The sequence below is a fragment of the Lissotriton vulgaris genome, chromosome 9 (assembly GCF_964263255.1).
Source record: "Lissotriton vulgaris chromosome 9, aLisVul1.2, whole genome shotgun sequence".
In the NCBI taxonomy this organism is placed as follows: Eukaryota; Metazoa; Chordata; class Amphibia; order Caudata; family Salamandridae; genus Lissotriton; species Lissotriton vulgaris.
The window spans coordinates 355,498,274-355,517,901 of NC_141697.1; the positions used below are offsets into that span (position 1 = coordinate 355,498,274).

The following is a 19,628-nucleotide window of genomic DNA, read 5'->3' on the forward strand; positions in this document are numbered from 1 at the left end:
AAGTGGATGAAGTAGATTTGCAAGAGTAATATGGTCCTAGCCTAGCACAGGTGACACCATGCATTTGAGAGTGGTGTTGCTCACTGGTTAGAGGCGGCAGACCCGTAAGCAGAGAACGGCCCGGGACCAGGGTTCAATCCCAGACGCGGCAGGGTCGTGGACCAGGGTCAAACGTACTCGATAATTCTCGCCTCGGTGCCTACTCTAACCAGGGAACACACTCGGCAACTCTGGGCATTAAGCTTGCCTCATCTCTACAACGGCCCCCCACAGACGCCGGGGATGCCTGGTTTCACCTTGGAGATACCCAGAAAGGGACCATCTCACAGGGAAAACTAGGACGGGTTCCCCAGCGGTCTTCAGCGCCAGGATACTCCTTGGAGTCACAGTGCGCTTTACAAGTACACCTACATTTACATTTACATTTCGCAATTGCAAAGAGATTGGGTCAACACTCTGTGTCACCGGGTCTCCGGCTGCATAAAGCACAGAACAAATTGCTGCTCTGTATCAGAATTATGGAGGCATGCAACTATCTCTTCACTTATCATTTGTAAGAATCATTTCTTTACAAAATCATTTCTTTACAAAATCTGTTAAGGTCGCCCACAGCCGCAGGCACTCTGAATGCCTCCTATGTATGGACCTGGGGCTTACAGACTTCGTGACCATAGAATGCTTGAGACCTCTTCTATTTTGGGCCAGAACCTGGATTGCACGATATTTGAAGCTCTACATTGAAACTCTGAGTGATGTTCTGCACTAGCAAGGTTGAAAAATCCAAAGAAGGTATAACCACACATGCTATCTGCTAGGGAATTCAATCCTGCAAGTCTGTTGGTAGCACCAGAAGCAAACAAGCCAGAGAAGTCTTTATGAAATCTACTCATTAGTGCTTCATAAATTAGTGTGCCATTCCATTAATAGTATTTAGATAACCCACGTCAATGGCACTTCACATTAATGTTTGCCTGAGTATGCTCGTTAGAACTTCATTTATTCAGTTATTGACGCATTCTTGCAAAGACACTGGTAGTTGTATTTGTCACAATCACACCCCATTTTTGTTCGGCTCTTTATGCAACAGTCCTAGGAAATAAATTCATAATGATTGCTTAATAATTGAGATGTAAATTACGAAAACATGTAAATCCAGCACTTCTACCTTGATTACTTTATCCATTTCATAATTCGTACTTGCTACTTGAAAGATGTATTGCCATTTACTTACATTTGCATTTTAAACAATATAATGGTAATGAAGTTTTTGGATAGATGTTCATAAAGGATTTTTATATTTCTGTATTTTTGTTCAACTAAAATGTTATTCTAGGCTCACTTTTTGGTATGTTATTGATATGCTGTAAGAAATCACCACGTTCTGGCTTACTGTTTAGTCAAATGATTGCAGAGTAAGACGATATAGTATTGGTAAAGCCCAAAGTTCAGCAAAGATTGCATATATTTTTGGAAAATGCAATAACGTTTGTGAACATAGTCTACCAAAATCACTCTCACACCCCTCACAAACTATATAGTCACACAATACTGACAGGACTCACAACCTTACAGGTTATCAGATAACCCTATTAACAGCCCTCTCACACCCCTCACACTGCCAGTTTAATTCTACCTACAGCACTCTCACACCCACTCAGGTTAGTAGTCACACACTACCAATGGCAAACTCACACCTGTTACAGTGTAGCAGACTCACACCACTGACAGCATTTGTACCCCTCATAGACTAGAAGTCACAAAATACCCGAAGCCACTCATACCCCTGACAGACTAGCAGTTTTACACTGTCAAACTAATAGCAACGACAGTAGGTCTGGCTTATAACTGGAAGTGTCTCTTTACGGACTGGTGAATTTTTTGTCTGATATTTTGTATTGCAAGTGGGTGAATGCAAGAATAAGTCAAAAGGGATGAGTAGATGGAAAACTGTGAGGATGAGTGACTTAATACATGGATGAAAATTTACTGGAAGCAAGGAGAGAATCATGAATAATTATGTGTCTCAAAGCATTCATGCATTTCCAGTTATGACCCAGACTTATTACTTTTGCCCATTTTTAAACTTGATATTGAAGCCGAAGAGGACACCATCTTTAAAGATGTACCATGAGATGATAGCTAAAGAAGGTCAAGCGGAGCTATAGATGTGTGCAGATAAAGTGAGCACAGGCTAGCTGTAGCACAAGGAATGCTTTATTAGTTCTTATAAAGGAAATGCAAATTTCAGTTGTATGATGATAATAGAAGTTCAGCTGCAAAGTCTCATGGATGTTAATTTCCTGCACCTGCAACTGTAGTATTCATTATGAAAATTCTGTGAAAACTAATACAGCTTTTCTTTTCTGTAGACCGTTTTAGAATTAGACCGAATGGAAGTGTCCATGGATGCAGTAAGTATATATTTCCTTTGCTACTAAATATTTTGCTGCACTTATGCCTTAAAATTAATTATTCTGTTTGATTTTTCAATTAGTTTCAGAAAAGATATTATGATAAAGATACGGTGGATCAACAAAAAGAAAGGGAAGAAGCACTTCTTTTGGAGATGGTATGTATATCAATGTATAATGTGAAGGAAAGTAGATCTGATTCCAAATTTCAAACCACTGTTGATTAGAATATTGCTATTTTTCGGTGTGTAAATGCGTTGTAGGTTGAGGCCGTTGTTGCTAGGTTCTCAAGCAACAACGACAATCCTTGTCATGGAAAACCACTCCAGAATAGTCCCTGAATTCAACTTTGTTTAACCCTCCAGTAGCTTGGCAGACAAGTAGTCAGGCTCAAATTAGAGAAAAATATGTCAAGTAGTTATGCAGCACACAATAAGTAATAATTCAGCAGCACAACACAAAAATATCCCGTAACAATTTGGAAAAATAGAAAAAAATGTAATAAATAAAATGAGACCAAGGCAACAGATATCTAATCAGTAGAACCGGAGATATGCAGTTTCAAGAAATAAGGGCATCATTACGATGGCGGGAGGACTTTGTCCGTCCGCCACTGTAACGGTACACAGGACCGACCAGCAGAGGTGTGGCGGTCCCGGTATTGCAATTAGGATGCGACCGCCACCCTGGTATTCGCATCCAGCATATATTACATTGCGGCGAGCGGTGCTGTCAGCAGCACCTGCCACAATGCAATATATGCATGTTGTGCATTGGCATGCACAACGTGACAGGCACCTTTCGGTGCCTGCCACCTTGTGTATGCCAATTAGGGGTACCATAGGTACCCCCAGTGCAACCCCCTCATACCCACCCTCAGGGGCCCACAATGGGCCCCCAATGCCAATCTCTGCATGCCTTTCCATGGCGGAGTCTCCGTCATGGAAAGGCAGGCATAATAATAGAGATAGTAGAGAAGTGTGGCTCACTGGTTAGAGGCTGCAGACCCGAGAGCAGAAGTCGGCCCGGGACCAGGGTTCGATTCCCGACGCGGCAGGGTCGTGGACCTTGGTAAGCAGACTCGATAATTCTCACTTTGGTGCTTACTCTAATCAGGGGCTCCACTCGGCAACTCTGGGAATTAGCTTGCCTCATCTCCACAATGGCCCCATCAATTCCGGGGATGCCTGGCTCCACCTTGGGGACTTCCAGCAGGGACCATCCCACAGGGAAAGCCAGGACGGGTTCCCCAGAGTTATACAGCGCCAGGAGACCTATGGACGGGTAGCAGTGCGCTTTACAAGCTCAAATACATTTACATTTACATTTACAATATGGATTGTGGTGCCTGCAAGGCACCACCACCATATTGATTCCCTTTTCCGCCCGGATGGCAATCTGACTGGCGAAAAAGCGGTGGACGGTCTTTTCATCCGCTTTGGTGCCACTCGCCATACTAAAAGGCAGGAGTGAACCGGGGTAATTTGGCGCGCAGATCATCACCGCCGGCCCGGAAATAGTGATCCGCCCCCCATCCAAATAGACCCCTAAGTAAGTGTAGGGTCTGGTGATTATCTAGTCATGCTAATCCTAGGGAAAGTCACACATTCAGGCCGATGTCGATGGCATGTGGATGGGATACAGGGGTCAGGTTAGTCCTGCAAAAAAAGTTACCTTCCCAAAGTCATGAGCGAACCACTTCCACATCAAGATTGCGAGAATCCATAAAAACCTTGATCCCCAACCCTCTGACCCCCTCAGCCTCCGATCAACCTCCACCACTGCCAGAAAACATCTCAGCACACCTAACACAGCCACCCTCATGAACTCTACCCACTCAGGGCAGCCACCGACACCCTGCCCCCACCAACTCTTCAACCTCGAAAAAGGCGTGATCAGCTGCCAATTCACCATCATACTCAAGGCCTCATTAAACACTGCCACCTTTCCCAACCCCAGAACTCCAGACCTACCATCCCATCTCACTGCTCCCCTTCAACACCAAAGTCCTGGAGAAGACGATCAACCTCCAACTCACCAAACACCTGGAGAGAAACAACCTACTGGACCCTTCCCAATCATGATTCTGAACCAACCACAGCACCAAGACAGCCCTGATTGCTGCAACAGATGACTTTGCCACCCTACTTGACAGAGAAGAATCAGCTGCTCTGATCCTGCTTGACCGCTCCACTGCCTTCAACACCGTCTCCCACCACAGACACATCGATTGCCTACCCCTGATTTGTATTACAGATGGCACATTCAAATGGATGGCATCCTTCCCAAAGTGACGCACCAAGACAATCTGACTCCATCCCTTCACACCACAAGTCAAGCACAACATCTGCGGCACCCCCCACGGCTCATCCCTCAGCCCTACCCTCGTCCATGTCTGCATGACATCACTTGAGGCATTGTTAGATCTCACGACATCAACATCATCTACTACACCGACAACACACAACTTCTCCTCTCACGCTCAGAAGACCCCACCGCGACAAAGGCAAACTTCCACAATTCTATGAAGAACATCACAGCCTGGATGAAGGACAACTGCCTCAAGGTCAACATGGACAAGATGGAAGTCCTCATCTTAAGCAAACACACTGCCTCTGGAATGACTCCTGGTGGCCGGAACTCGGACACACCCACACGCAAAAAGACCACGCCAACAACCTCAGCATTATCTTCAACAGCTAACACTCCATGAAACATCAGGTCAACGCTGTCTCCTCAGTCTGCTTTGACACACTGCCCATGATCTGCAAAGCTGCTCCCCATCAATACCAGGAAGACTGTAATGCAGGTCCTCATCACCAGCAGACTGGACTACGGCAATGCACTGTATGCAGGGATCACCGGTGAACTCCTGCAAAGACTCCAGACACTCCAGAACACAGCCACCAGACTAATTGTCAACCTGCCCAAAAGAACCAACATCACCCACCACATAAAGGACTTACACTGGCTCCGGGTCCAGAAGAGATGCCAGTTCAAGCTCATGACACACCCCTACAAAGCCCTCCACAACCAAGGACCCCCTACATGAATCATTGTCTGCATGTCCACTGACCCCCCCAGGAAGCTTTGCTCTGTACACCTCCCCCTCCCACCGATTCTGTACATACGCTGGCTGTGCCAGAGGATGCTCCTTCTATCCTGCCGCCAAAGCTTGGAACACGCTTCATCTCCAACTCGCTGACCGACTGCATGAAGTGGTTAAAGACATGGCACTTCCACTGAGACCTACAACAAGCACCTGGATACTCTCATGGGTTCCAAGCTGAGCTATTGAAATCCCACTTGATTTATTGAATGAGAGTCAACTTCGTGGTGGAGGAAGTTGTAAGATGCGCATTGCAGATACTCTTTGCTGCTGCCATGAATATTCTGTCAGGCATCTCAGGCGGTGGTTGATGGAGCTTCAAATTTGCAGTCACCGTGGGCTGTTATTGCTGTAGCCAAAGGGCATATCTCGCATCGACAATCATCATTGGTGGTTGCTGTTGCATGAAGTGCCAGCTCCATCAGAGCTGCTCATTGGTGGTCATTGCAGGTGGCAGAATCTCGGCATGAAGGTGCCATTCGTGATCACAAAGGGTTCAAAACTTCAGGATTTCTGCATTTTTCTTCAGGGGAATGCAATCTGATGTCAACCAAGGGCCCAGAACCTGGGGCTGGGCCTCGTGGCAATCAGGAACTCACTGTAATAAATGCTAGCAGGGCTCATGCAGGTGTAGTTGTAGGTCCTGTAGCAGCATGTCTGCTTGTCAGTTGCAGGGAGGCCTTTGGAGCTTGTTGTGTCCCTGTAGCTCAGAAGAGGAGGTTAGCCAGCTGACCCATGTCATCACTCTGCCTGAGATAAAAGAAGCAGGCCCAGTCTTCTTTCTCAGAAAGCAGGGCATACCTCAATCAGCAGGGCAGTCCTGAATCAGTAGGGCAGTCCTCTGGCAGCTGGGCAGTCCTTCTTCTGTAGTAGTCACAGGTCCAGGAGTGTACTGAAGATTTGGTTTGAGGGTCCAGTATGTGTTCCTGGTGCCAGTGTTGAAGTGGGAGAAACTTCTAAACTCTACCCCATCAACGCCTGTTTTTGGAATTTCCTTCCTATCCCTCCCTGGTCCCAGGATTTCTGGGATGACAGAATTCTAGTTATTAATAACTGGAATAATTTAACCAAATGTTATACTATGGGAGAGGTATGCCTTACAGTAATGAAATACAATGCACACTGCTCCACAGGCTGTTTGGGGTCTACCCTAGGGGTGAGTTAAATGTATTAAAAGAAAGGAAGATTTAAGACTAGCAAAAGGTTGTTTTTTTGCACCAGTTTAAACTGCACACAGACTGCAATGGCAGGCCTGAGGCATGTTTTAAAAGGCTACTTAGGTGGGTGGCCCAATACGTGCTTCAGGCTCACTAGTTACATTTAATTTATAGGCCCTGGTAGTACCATTTAGTAGAGACTCATAGGTAAATTTAATGTGCCAATATGGGTTTAAGCCAATTCGACTGTGTTTAAAGGAGTGAGGACAACCACTGCAGCACTGGTCTGCAGTGGTAAAGTGCACAGAATCCTAAAACCAAAAAAAAGGAATTTCGGAAAAATAGGAAGGTAGAAGGCAAAACGTTGGTGGGAAGATCACCATGAGGCTGTCAGGTCAGAGAATTCTGAAGGTATTTTAAATATGAGAAACCAGTACTTGCACATATTCATGTACACGTATATTTATTGGCTAAAGATTGTGCATGTAACTGATCATTCAATTATCTCATCTTCCCTCTTCCTTGGCAACATTGTTAACCACTTGGACGCTATTGGAATCAGGCCCATCTAATGAGATTTCCATTAAAATGAATGGGCAGTGCATGACGAGTTACCTTAGCATTGAAGAGGTTAAGTAACTCGTGACTATGATTATTTGCTTATCTGTGTCCATGAGATCATCAGTCCCTCTTGTGCCTTTAAAAATACTTTTAATGCCCCACCTTAACACAGGTGTGATTATATCCTCTTCCGTACACTGGACTGTCTACTTTTCTGTTTTGCAGAACTGCAGGTACTCTGATGCCTGATGTGGCTGCTTGTATCTTCTGAGTGTGTAGCAACACCCTCCTTGTTTAAATGAAGTGCATGGCTATCAATATCCTACTGTAGTTTGTTTAGAGGCCTACTATGCAATGATGAAGCTCATGCTGAGTTCACTCACCTACCTCTTTTCCTTCCATCGCCCATCTTTGAGCATCATTTCCAGCAACTTGTGAGTTTGGGATAGAGTTTGATCAGTGTGTGAACTGCGCATGGAGGTCCATTCACCAAAACATCAATAGAAGTAAAAGTGGTATCTGAAAGAGACCGTAGTTATAGACTCCTTACATTAGAATAACCCCCAGATATCAGAATGGCAGCAGAGTGAAAGCGAGGGGATATGGAGTGAAGCTAGTAATTAAGGCAATCAAGTGAGATAAGAAAATTGAAATAGAAATAAAGAAACTGGACCTAGACGATAGATGAAATAGTGTTTCAGAAATTAAGGACGCAAAAGAGGCTTTTGGCTCCAACCGGAAGTTAGCCGCAAATAGTATAAAGAGCATTCTCCCTAAGATATATGAAGATAAGCCCTGATGAAGTCGATAGGTGTTTAATAACCTTGGCGAAACGCGTTGGTTTTTGGATTGGAATTGAAAAAGGAATAAAAGAAGAAAATCTTCAAGAACCTTTGGATGATTTTATATTATTTAATAATTTGATATATTTCAAGCTGTTGTAAGTGGAGTGCTTCAATCTATGTGGACTTTCAATGTATGCCTAATCGTTTCAATTAAGCAGGGAGGAGTTGGGTGTTTTTCTCCCCTAAATATTGTAAGCACCCTGAGGAAACAGAATCAGTAGAGTGTAAATACAATTGTGTATTGCTTCTTGAGCGCATTTGAAACCCCTTGAGCACCCAAGGTTATAACTGTCAAGGATACGCACCTGGAGTGCGACCACGACCTGAAGTCGTGCTCCGACTGTTAGGCCATGAACTTGAAGTGTTTGCGGGAGAGGTCTCGAAGGCTTCTGGAGGCCCAGCAGTCAGCTCCACGCCACTTGAGGTCCCGGTCGAGAGCAAGGTCTCGGGACTGGTTATGGAGCTATCACCACTCGTCATCGAAGTCTTCACACTCCTCGGGTAAGTCAAAGCACAAGAAGAAGGCGAAGAAGTATTTGACTTCTCCCCGTCCATCGGCTGAAGCGATGTGGGACCAAGAGCTACGTCGCTCTCCGGCTCTGTCTTCAGAGCCCCTTTCTGAGGTGACTCCGCACTTCCCTCCCTTTCCGGGAGCTGAGGCATCCCCTGCCCAGCCTCGAGCTTTCTACAAAGCACTCCATAGCATCTGAGGACAGCCATACTCTGCTGGCATTGTCGTGTTTATATCTAGGACCCTAATTCAATATTCCCGACTTATGCCCTTGTGAGGTTATAATCAATAATATCCTGGAAAAGGCATAAGAATCAGATCCATATTCAGTAATAGCCCATGCAGTCCAAAGCACAGCACGGCTAAACCCATCGACTCCTAGAAAGCACAACGCATTCTTTAAAAAAACCAAGCTTCCAGCAGCCCGGGAAATCCCCCCTACTTTTGTTTTGATTTGAACAAGAACTCCTGAAGTCCAGTAATAACTGTTAGTTCTTAGTGACGTCTTATGTCCAACCTTACGTCAAACCCGACACCTTCCAGGTATAAAATACCAACAGTTGCCTTAAGCAAACACACAGTGGTTTGGAGCAGAGCGGCCATCTACTTGCCCGAGAGCCCAGCTGATGCGAGAAGCCCACGGAAGCCGCCCCTCCTGTTTGACGCACTGAGAGAGACGCTGTCTTTTTCTCCAGCCGAGAAAATCCAGCTCCGGTGTTTCCAGCCTACCCTTGCGGGTTGCTGGAATATCGAGTCCTGAGGCGAGAGATACCAGAACTCCCACATTCTATTACCAAGGTATGGAGCTGACTAAACCCTTAAGAGAATTCTTGATGCAGATTCTTGGCAAAACTATCTTAACCAACTTAAATTAAACTGCTACTTACTCATCCCCTCCCACGTGTCAGGCTTAGGTCAGGTACACCGGGGTAGGCTTAGTTAGAAGCACCAGTTGAGTACGTTTGTCAATGTATTCATGTATGTATATATTTTATCCATTTTAAAGTATCATATGGCTAAGAAACCATATCAATGCTTTTACTGTATTATTTCATAATACTACTTTTACTGTACGCACTTTACTTTACTCTAAGTATTGCAATTGTGGCAATTCATTTCTCTTGCATGAGGAAAAAGACTGCTCAATAAAATAACACCTTTTATTGAAAAACGCCCGTCTCTCTATTTCTCTGCATTCTGGTGAAACTAAGTATGCACTGCTGACTGAGTGAAATATCTGTCTATTGTTTTCACATGACTCTAGAGATACACACTTATTCTAACGGAGAAAAGTTGTCATGTTTATGCGGTTGTCGGAAACTAAATCCCTTCTTGTCTGAGCCAGGGAAGTTCATCCCTCCCTATTCATTTGAGAAAGTTTCCAGTGACCTCTGAGCTAGCTGGCGCAAACGTAATTAAGTTTAACATAGTCAGTAGAGACCTAGATGACCTCAGTCCTACGTCTAAACTGCTGTTTGTTATTCCAATGCGCAGAGCCTATTGGGAAAATAGGAACTACACTACATGGCGCCCAACGTTTGGTAAGGCGATAATCTAACGCAAGACAATAGAGTAACTCAGTCGTGCTTTTTCACACAGAACCCTCTCCCCGTAAAAACTCCAATAGATGTCTGAAGTGGGTGAAAGGTTAATATCCGCCGGGACTTAGTAGGATGAGAATCCCATGTATTGGTGTTTGATTTGATCAACGTTGAAGGATACAGTGTTCCAAAATATTGTGCACCTAATCTTTGTTTCCTTGAAACTCGATCTGCAACAGAAAACTTTCAGTCAGTTAAATGGCAGAAAGTGACGAAGAGAGGGAGCGAGCTAGACTAGCAGCTCGACTCTTAGAGGAAGACACAAGTCTCCAAGAAACTGACCCGGATGCAATAATCATTCCGGTCAATATAAGAAGAACTATAACTCTAAAACGTATAGAAAATGGACTGACAGCACAAGGTGGTACAGTCATATTCGTGGTAGAGGCACATGAATATCGGCAGACAGAGGTATTCTATTCATGGATACATTTCCCAGCCGCACACGCTGTGACAAAAGACTTCCACTATTACAAAATAGAGAAACCTCCGGATGAATACACTCCTTTCGAGGAGATCGAAATCCCACTAATTTACCAAGAGCACCTGCTCTGGTTTAAAGGCGCCCTAAAACATAATAATCACATCACCAGGCTCGGTTCACTAGGTAGACCAGGAGCAACGTGGCCGGTTCTAGCCAGCTACACACCACATCCAGACATTGATAAAATGCCAGTTCCTGAACTTTTAGCTCAGCTAAAACTTTTAATTAAAATACATAGACAATTGGTCCAATATGTCATGCAGACCTCAATAGTCCAACAGACAATTAGTATTCCACAGCAGACCCCTCATCAGGGGAACATGAACAAAATCACACCAGAGAACATACAATCATGTCTTGGTAAAGTCCCCATAAAACGGGAACAAATTCCATTCTGGTTAGCACAAAAAATTACTCCAATAGAGGCAGTATTTCCAGATACTACTCCTACTGAGAAACACAGAATTCTGACTATCTGCCTCCCGATGGGGATCGCACCACATGTAGAGGACTGTGACACTTGGGGCACAGTCTTTGCTTCCATCTACACAAAAACACATGGTGTCCCGTCTATGGCGGTAATGCCAGATGTACTAAGACAGATTCAAAATGAATACGGTCGAGAACCTGCTTTAACTCTGGGTATGAAATTATTGAAAGACTTCAAGCTGGTCTCGGCTATATTATTAGCCAGCATAAAAGGTGAAGCAGCATCTGTGGCGATCCGCCAGAAATTGAAGGAGACAGATATAGCAGAACAACCATTTGAACTTGCCAGAATCATAGAAAAATCCTATGAAGAGCTAGGAAGAGATAGTTCGGGTGGGAAACCGGTAAAACTCCAACTAACTGAAAATCCTGAAAAAACATTTATTAAAAATAATCTAAAAACTCCAAAAAAGAGTTGGGAAGGTAATAGACAAACCACTCCCAGGGAAAAACATTTCCAGTCCAGAGGAAGGTCTCCACAGCGGAGAGAGAGATCTCTAGGCTGAGAAGACAAGTCTCCCCAAAGGGAACCCTCTGAAAAAAGATACAACCTTAGAGATAGGGATAAAATAAGAAAACCTGACAGATATCAAGATGTTGATACACGTCCCTCTCGATCCTTCTCACTCAATCTTTCTCGATCTTCCTCACAGAAATCGGAAAAAAGAGGACGGTCAGGACACAGAGAAGAGCACGTCAAGTCCAAAGACAAGGAACCTGCTCATCAAAGTAAAAAATTACAATTTCCCAGAAAGAAGGTAGCAAGTATTAAAATTAAACATGCAGAGAATTCTGAGGACACTACTGAAAAACGGAGAGTGGGCACAGACAATGCTAGACAGCGCAGCAGAAGTGAGCATAGCTCGCAAGATCCTGCTGAATCTTCTGGAGACAGTGGACGCGAATGAGTACATTCAGGTGGAAACTGCAGACACATGAGTTAGTGTGACCCATAAACTATATGAAATAACATTACATATAGAGGGAGATAAAACTAGGAAAATAAAAGGTCTCTTTTGGGAAAAACTTTCAAAAGGCTATGACATTCTGTTAGCTGAGAAAGGCTGGCCACCAGAGTTTGTCAGGGAGTGCCCTCATGGCGAAGAAATGATTATGCCTGCCTTCTCGAATCATATCCTGATTCATAAAAAATACACATTGGCAAGAAAATGGGCAGTAGCCCAAGCTCCAGCTTTATACAAAAATCATGTAGGATGGGATGAGAATTCACCTCACCACAAAATCCAGTTAAAAAATCAGCCCACTGCACAAAGGCAGTACCCAGTTAAACAAGAAGCTAAAAAGCAGGTCAGGGAGATCTTAGATCAACTGGAATATCAAGGGGTGATCGAAACATGCACCTCTCAAATGAACAATCCTTTGTTTCCTGTCTCCAAGCCAGACGATTCATATCGTCTAGTTTTGGACTACAGGCACCTTAACTCCTGTTGTAAAACATTTGCAGTACAAAACTCACATAGTGCAGCACTAATGAATAACATTGTGCGCAAAAAATATAAAACAACATTAGATATCTCTAATGGATTCTTCTGTCAAAACATTGCACCTGAAAGCAGGTATTTGACCGTTTTCTCAATAATTGGATTGCAAAAACTATTTTGCAGACTCCCACAGGGATTCAAGAATAGCCCAGGATTATTCTCAGCAAGGGCAACAGAGTTACTACAAATATATGATGATGAAGCATTATCATATGTCGATGACATCTATCTTACAGATGATGACCTGGAGACTCACTTAAAAAGGGTGAACACCGTAATACTTGGGTTCGCTTCAGAGGGTTACAAATTCAACTTTAAAAAGTCACGAATTGCCCATTTACCTGTCCTATTCTTAGGATACAAATTATCAAGTGAAGGCAAAAGCCTGTCAGACAATTTCTTAGAGAAATGTGCTGTACTCCAAGCACCAAAAACGCTGAAGAATTTACAATCACTACTAGGTTTCCAGAATTTCGGTAGAACATACATTCTAAATTATGCTGAGAGGGTTAAACCTCTCTATGAATTGATAAGACCAGATTTCAAACAAATCAATTGGACTCGGAAACACACAGAGATTTTGAGATCATTGCAAACAGACATGTTAGCTAAAACAAAATTACAAACTCGCAAAAACATACGCAATCTTGTATTCCGAGTCATCCCACGAAGATACGGATTCACATACCTGACCTCTAATGAGGGAGAAAGAGTACCTATAGCTTACAAATCACATTTGTACACTGAAGCTGAAATAAAATTCAGTTCTACAGAAAATATTCTGACTGCAGTTCAAACTGCTGTAGCAAAAGAAAGAGCCCTCGCCCATGGCAGAAGAATAGCTGTTTTTTCATCAGAACCAGCCCTTGAGGCGTTGACAAGTCCTCGTAATCTGGTTAAAGGGGTATTAGATCCAAAATGGATAGAATGGGAAAATTAATTTGCTACAGAAGACGTGAAATACTATTTTGACCCAAAACTGAAAAAACTAGATGATCTAATATATGAACGAGAATATCCTCTGCCAGCTGAAATTCTGCCTCTAGAACAATATACCTGCGTAATCTCTATGAACAGATTCGCAACAAGATCAGTTGTACTACCGCCCCTTGCTGGTAAAAGGGAGAACAGGGTTGTATCCATCAACCTGGTAAAACCACAATCATGTGGCCAATAATAAGTAGTAGGCCAAGTGGACTCCCAAGAAATAGCAGAATACCGAAATTTGCTACAATCCAAGAGGCTCATACTAAGAGACTAATCACATTTGATAAACCTGCAGTGCATAAAAAAGGACTATGCAATAATGCCATGGAACTAGTGCCTCTTGAAACCCAAATATTAACAGTTCGTCAAGAAACACCAGTCTACAATGATGTAGCTTCAGACTATGCTAATGAAACAAAGAAAAATGCAAAAACAAATGAAAACCCGAAAAAATTCCAACAATTGACAGAGCTGCATTTGGTTACTTCATCAATTTCGACGACTTCTCTGAAGATCCAAGCGAGAATGAAGAAACGCCTCCAACAAAAACTCTCAAAGACAAGTTAATTGAACTTTCTCACCAATTAAAAGAAACATATCTGATTTCACCATGGATTAAATTTTGGATTGTGTTAGGTGTACTTAATCTCCTACTTTGGCTCATCATGGTCCTCTGTTTGGGAAAATTCATTGATGGAAAATATAGTACAATGGACACAGCAAGTCAGAACATCAACTTGGTCCTAAAGCCTCACACATCCTCCCATGTTGAGAAATGAGAACTGTCATCTGTGAACATCTCAGCCCAACTTATACCCGGTGGGGTAGCATGGGACAGAACTGATTATGACATTTTTGGCCCGGTTGAGCTCTTGAAGTATCCACATCAGTTCAATGTTTCATTAAGTGACTTTGTGACACCAAGTACATTCTCAGATGATTGGGATTTTGAAAACATTAATAATATGATGTCAGATTTAGTAATGTCAGCTAAATTTACAGAACATGACTACTTACAGAGTTCATCAAATTATGAAGAGCTATACTGCTACAACCATTATGGTGATTACTATTTGCATAAAACTGCTCAGCCTAGAAATGTTTTATCTTATAACCAGTGGGAACACTGTCCAACTCCACCAAAAGGCAGTTCAAAAACATTTTATGAGAAATTCCAGTACTTTTCAGGTTTTAATAACAGTGATCCAGAAACGTTTTACTTTAAAATGTTAAGTAGGATAGGAATGAAAACAATGTTGACAAATACTAAACTGATATATTCTGAAAAATGTATGATAAAATGTCTACATTTGGTTTCGAATTTTGGAAAAACACCATTGAAACAAAAACGATCTGGGGTTCCGAAGATTGGCAAGTACAAGGCCTAGAATCATTATTTAGGGCCTGCATGATCCCAGAACAAATGATATTCTTGAATGATACAATTCAACAAACTACTTGTCTTGGTCTAGCTAAGATAAAAGACTTAAATAAACCGTCTATTCCCAAACCCATGACTGATAGTGACAGCACTGCAGATGTGGAGATAGACGTATCCCATATTTTACACCAAAACAGAACACATCCTGATTGGAAAAAGTGGTTGATCTGGCCAACAGACACAAATAACTGTCAAGATAGATTCCTGAACAAAACACAGGGGTTAAAAATGACCTGACCTGACCCTAGATACTCCCAGAGACAACATCCAGGGATAGTTGCAACATACAGTGTAGGGAAACTTTGCCTTGAGTGGCTAGAGAAATCCACACTGGTTGAAATTAAGCAACACTTGTCTTTACTTAAAGACAGTGCTGACTTGCGTGAGTTCATAATGGGACCACGCAAACAGCGTCAAAAACGTTTCATAGCGGCCGGTATATACTCTGCATACAACGAAGCATTGAAAGTAATGCATATTGAGACAGCAGAGAAAATACGAGAAATTGATCGTATAAATTTGGAAAAAATCACTTTCTGTTGTGGACAATGGGTTAACGACTCTGTCCTCCAGAATATATTCACTGGACATCATTGTATCATCTGCCTTTGATATAATAGAGCAGGACTTACTAATGTCACAACATGGTCAGTCTCAATTACGTTCTATTGTACAGCTTGGTTGGACGTTGCAAAATCTGCGTTCAGGCTACGTACCATGGCGTTTAATCAACACAACGTCATTATTTGGTATCTTTAACCTTACTGATAAACAAATCAGTTTGGCACAAAAAGGAGCAGACTATACGATTCTGAGCATTGAAAAACTCGAGAGATCACCATTGACAATGTCAGAGAGACCTGTCATTGAATGGATAATACATGGAACGATTACAATTCCGATAACAACTTTCCAGTTCAAATACTGTCAAGAGTATATACCTGCAGGCCAGTATGAAAGGTTGGGTAAAGAATACATCAAATCAACCTGGGATTTACCCTATACACACAGATGTTATAGTGAAGGCAACAAGGAGGTATTTCTTAGTGGTAAAAATTGTAAAAAATCAATAAGCTGTACACTTCTGTGTCAAGGTATTAATTTGCATGGAGCCTGTGAAGGGTCTTCAAAAAACCTTTCATGTCACGCCTGCAAAATGGATAGAGCCATTTTTAGACCACTTTCTAACGGCAGTTACGTTTTAATAAGTGTCCACATCTGTTGTGGCATGCTGCCAGGAAAAGCCTATCTGACAACTGTAACTTCCAGGGCTGTTTGCTGTATGCAAGTATTGTATCCACACAGCAATCCAGATATGGGGGCTGCGATATGGCCTCGGTTGAATATCTCTTCTATTCGAATTGATATAGCAGAATGAAGTCTATTATTTTAGAGACAACTGTGCCTTTAACGTCATCAAAAGAAATGTATGATCTGCAAGTGGCAAGGACATCGGCAGAGATACATTCCCTTTTATCGACAAATTGCCCTGTGCATTTCGTAGAAATACTAAGCCAAATCTTAAACATGTCTGATGTGCGATACCAGTGGCATCGCACATGTATTTAAGACAATTTTTTCAGGACTGTTAGCACCCTTTGAAACAGTTCTGGGCATCTTCCCGAATTTTGTCCATTCTGTTTTTGGTGGCCTACCCTTAATCTTGGGACTCGTGGCAGGATTTCTTTTTTTGCTCCTTCTGCACCGATATGGCAAGCCGATCCACAGACAAGACTCTAGCAACGATGGAAGAAACGATCCTAGCAATACGATACCGAGACCGTATCACTAAGGTCCTCGGATTGGCCCGGCTAAGAGATCTGAGTACAACCTGGTTTCTTTCATTCAGACCGATCTGGCAAGATTGCATCATACCTGTGCTTCGATGTCTGCTATGCGGAGAAGAATGCGTGTTGGACGTCTGTCTTACACTACAATCAGCAGTACCAATGGAAATCGATACTTTGCTAGGTCCTGTAACGACTCATGCATCGTGTTGTCCCCAGCGGCTACCGATTCTGATGACGGCATTCGTTGAGACTTCACCACTACGAATAGGTGGCGGTGATGTACGAGAGGAAAGCTGCCCCGAACAGGGACAGCCTTCTGTGAGCATTGCTGATCCAACCATCGATGATAGCAATCACGCAGAGAACTGCGCAGTTGCAGTATTTTCGAACTTAGCCGAACTTTTTCCTGATGTGGTAGACCAATTTTTTTGCAGATCTGTCTGAAATAATGTTCTCTCCAATCAACGAGAATAACTCTTAATAAAAACAATGAGCACACAGCGTTCCCTGAACTCTGAATTCGGCCTTCAGTTTTTGATAAACAAAACTACAGAACATATTTGGAACTATTTTTTCCCCTGAAAGCGAAATTATTTTTGCCCATTTTTCAAAATATTTACCTTTTTATTTTGGCACATGGTACTCTGCTTAAAGTAGAACTATTTTTAGAGAACAGAGCTTCTATTTTAGGATACTAGAGACAATATTTTACCTCAGCCTCTAGCACATATACAGCATTTTGTATAAATATGTGATGAAATGGTCTCGACCTTCTTTTCTCTATTAAGAGCCATTTCATGTGTAATTTTCGCAATTCATTCAGCTGATATATATATGCATTTATCTGAATGATGACACTGCTTGAAAAGCGTACAGTACCAACACTCATTTTTCGTGTATTTACCTTATACCATTTCAAATGCGAAATATGTATTTTGGGGTGGGTCAGAAAACACACATGCATCATTGAATGTTTACTATTGCTTAGTTTTTTAGTAATGATGGATATCAATCCGTGAAGTGGGTGTCGTGTTTATATCTAGGACCCTAATTTAATATTCCCGATTTATGCCCTTGTGAGTTTATAATAAATAATATCCTGACAAAAGGCATAAGAATCAGATCCATATTCAGTAATAGCCCATGCAGTCCAAAGCACAGCCCGGCTAAACCCATCGGCTCCTAGAAAGCACAACGCGTTCTTTAAACAAACCAAGCCTCCAGCAGCCCGGGAAATCCCCCTGCTTTTGTTTTGATTTGAACAGGAACTCCTGAAGTCCAGAAAGAACTGTTAGTTCTTAGTGACGTCTTATGTCCAACCTTACGTCAAATCCGGCACCTTCCAGGTATAAAATACCAACAGTTGCCTTAAGCAAACACACGGTGGTTTGGAGCAGAGCGGCCATCTACTTGCCCGAGAGCCCAGCTGATGCGAGAAGCCCACAGAAGTCGCCCCTCCGGTTTGACGCACTGAGAGAGACGCTGTCTTTTTCTCCAGCCGAGAAAATCCAGCTCCGGTGTTTCCAGCCTACCCTTGCGGGTTGCTGGAATATCGAGTCCTGAGGCGAGAGATACCAGAACTCCCACATTCTATTACCAAGGTATGGAGCTGACTAAACCCTTAAGAGAATTCTTGATGCAGATTCTTGGCAAAACTATCTTAACCAACTTAAATTAAACTGCTACTTACTCATCCCCTCCCACGTGTCAGGCTTAGGTCAGGTACACCGGGGTAGGCTTAGTTAGAAGCACCAGTTGAGTACGTTTGTCAATGTATTCATGTATGTATATATTTTATCCATTTTAAAGTATCATATGGCTAAGAAACCATATCAATGCTTTTACTGTATTATTTCATAATACTACTTTTACTGTACGCACTTTACTTTACTCTAAGTATTGCAATTGTGGCAATTCATTTCTCTTGCATGAGGAAAAAGACTGCTCAATAAAATAACACCTTTTATTGAAAAACGCCCGTCTCTCTATTTCTCTGCATTCTGGTGAAACTAAGTATGCACTGCTGACTGAGTGAAATATCTGTCTATTGTTTTCACATGACTCTAGAGATACACACTTATTCTAACGGAGAAAAGTTGTCATGTTTATGCGGTTGTCGGAAACTAAATCCCTTCTTGTCTGAGCCAGGGAAGTTCATCCCTCCCTATTCATTTGAGAAAGTTTCCAGTGACCTCTGAGCTAGCTGGCGCAAACGTAATTAAGTTTAACATAGTCAGTAGAGACCTAGATGACCTCAGTCCTACGTCTAAACTGCTGTTTGTTATTCCAATGCGCAGAGCCTATTGGGAAAATAGGAACTACACTACATGGCGCCCAACGTTTGGTAAGGCGATAATCTAACGCAAGACAATAGAGTAACTCAGTCGTGCTTTTTCACACAGAACCCTCTCCCCGTAAAAACTCCAATAGATGTCTGAAGTGGGTGAAAGGTTAATATCCGCCGGGACTTAGTAGGATGAGAATCCCATGTATTGGTTTTTGATTTGATCAACGTTGAAGGATACAGTGTTCCAAAATATTGTGCACCTAATCTTTGTTTCCTTGAAACTCGATCTGCAACAGAAAACTTTCAGTCAGTTAAATGGCAGAAAGTGACGAAGAGAGGGAGCGAGCTAGACTAGCAGCTCGACTCTTAGAGGAAGACACAAGTCTCCAAGAAACTGACCCGGATGCAATAATCATTCCGGTCAATATAAGAAGAACTATAACTCTAAAACGT

General features: G+C 42.6%; 1 protein-coding gene across 2 annotated transcripts in view; it reads left to right on the forward strand.

Annotated features, from left to right (window-relative positions):
• Positions 1-19,628, forward strand: part of PPP4R4 (protein phosphatase 4 regulatory subunit 4) — a 1,899,245-nt gene that overhangs the window by 1,437,551 nt on the left and 442,066 nt on the right. For both annotated transcript variants that reach the window (XM_086937722.1, XM_086937723.1), the window contains exons 18-19: positions 2,370-2,411; positions 2,495-2,569. In XM_086937722.1, coding sequence (XP_086793848.1) covers positions 2,370-2,411; positions 2,495-2,569 — 117 coding nt within the window. The remainder of the gene's footprint in view (positions 1-2,369; positions 2,412-2,494; positions 2,570-19,628) is intronic.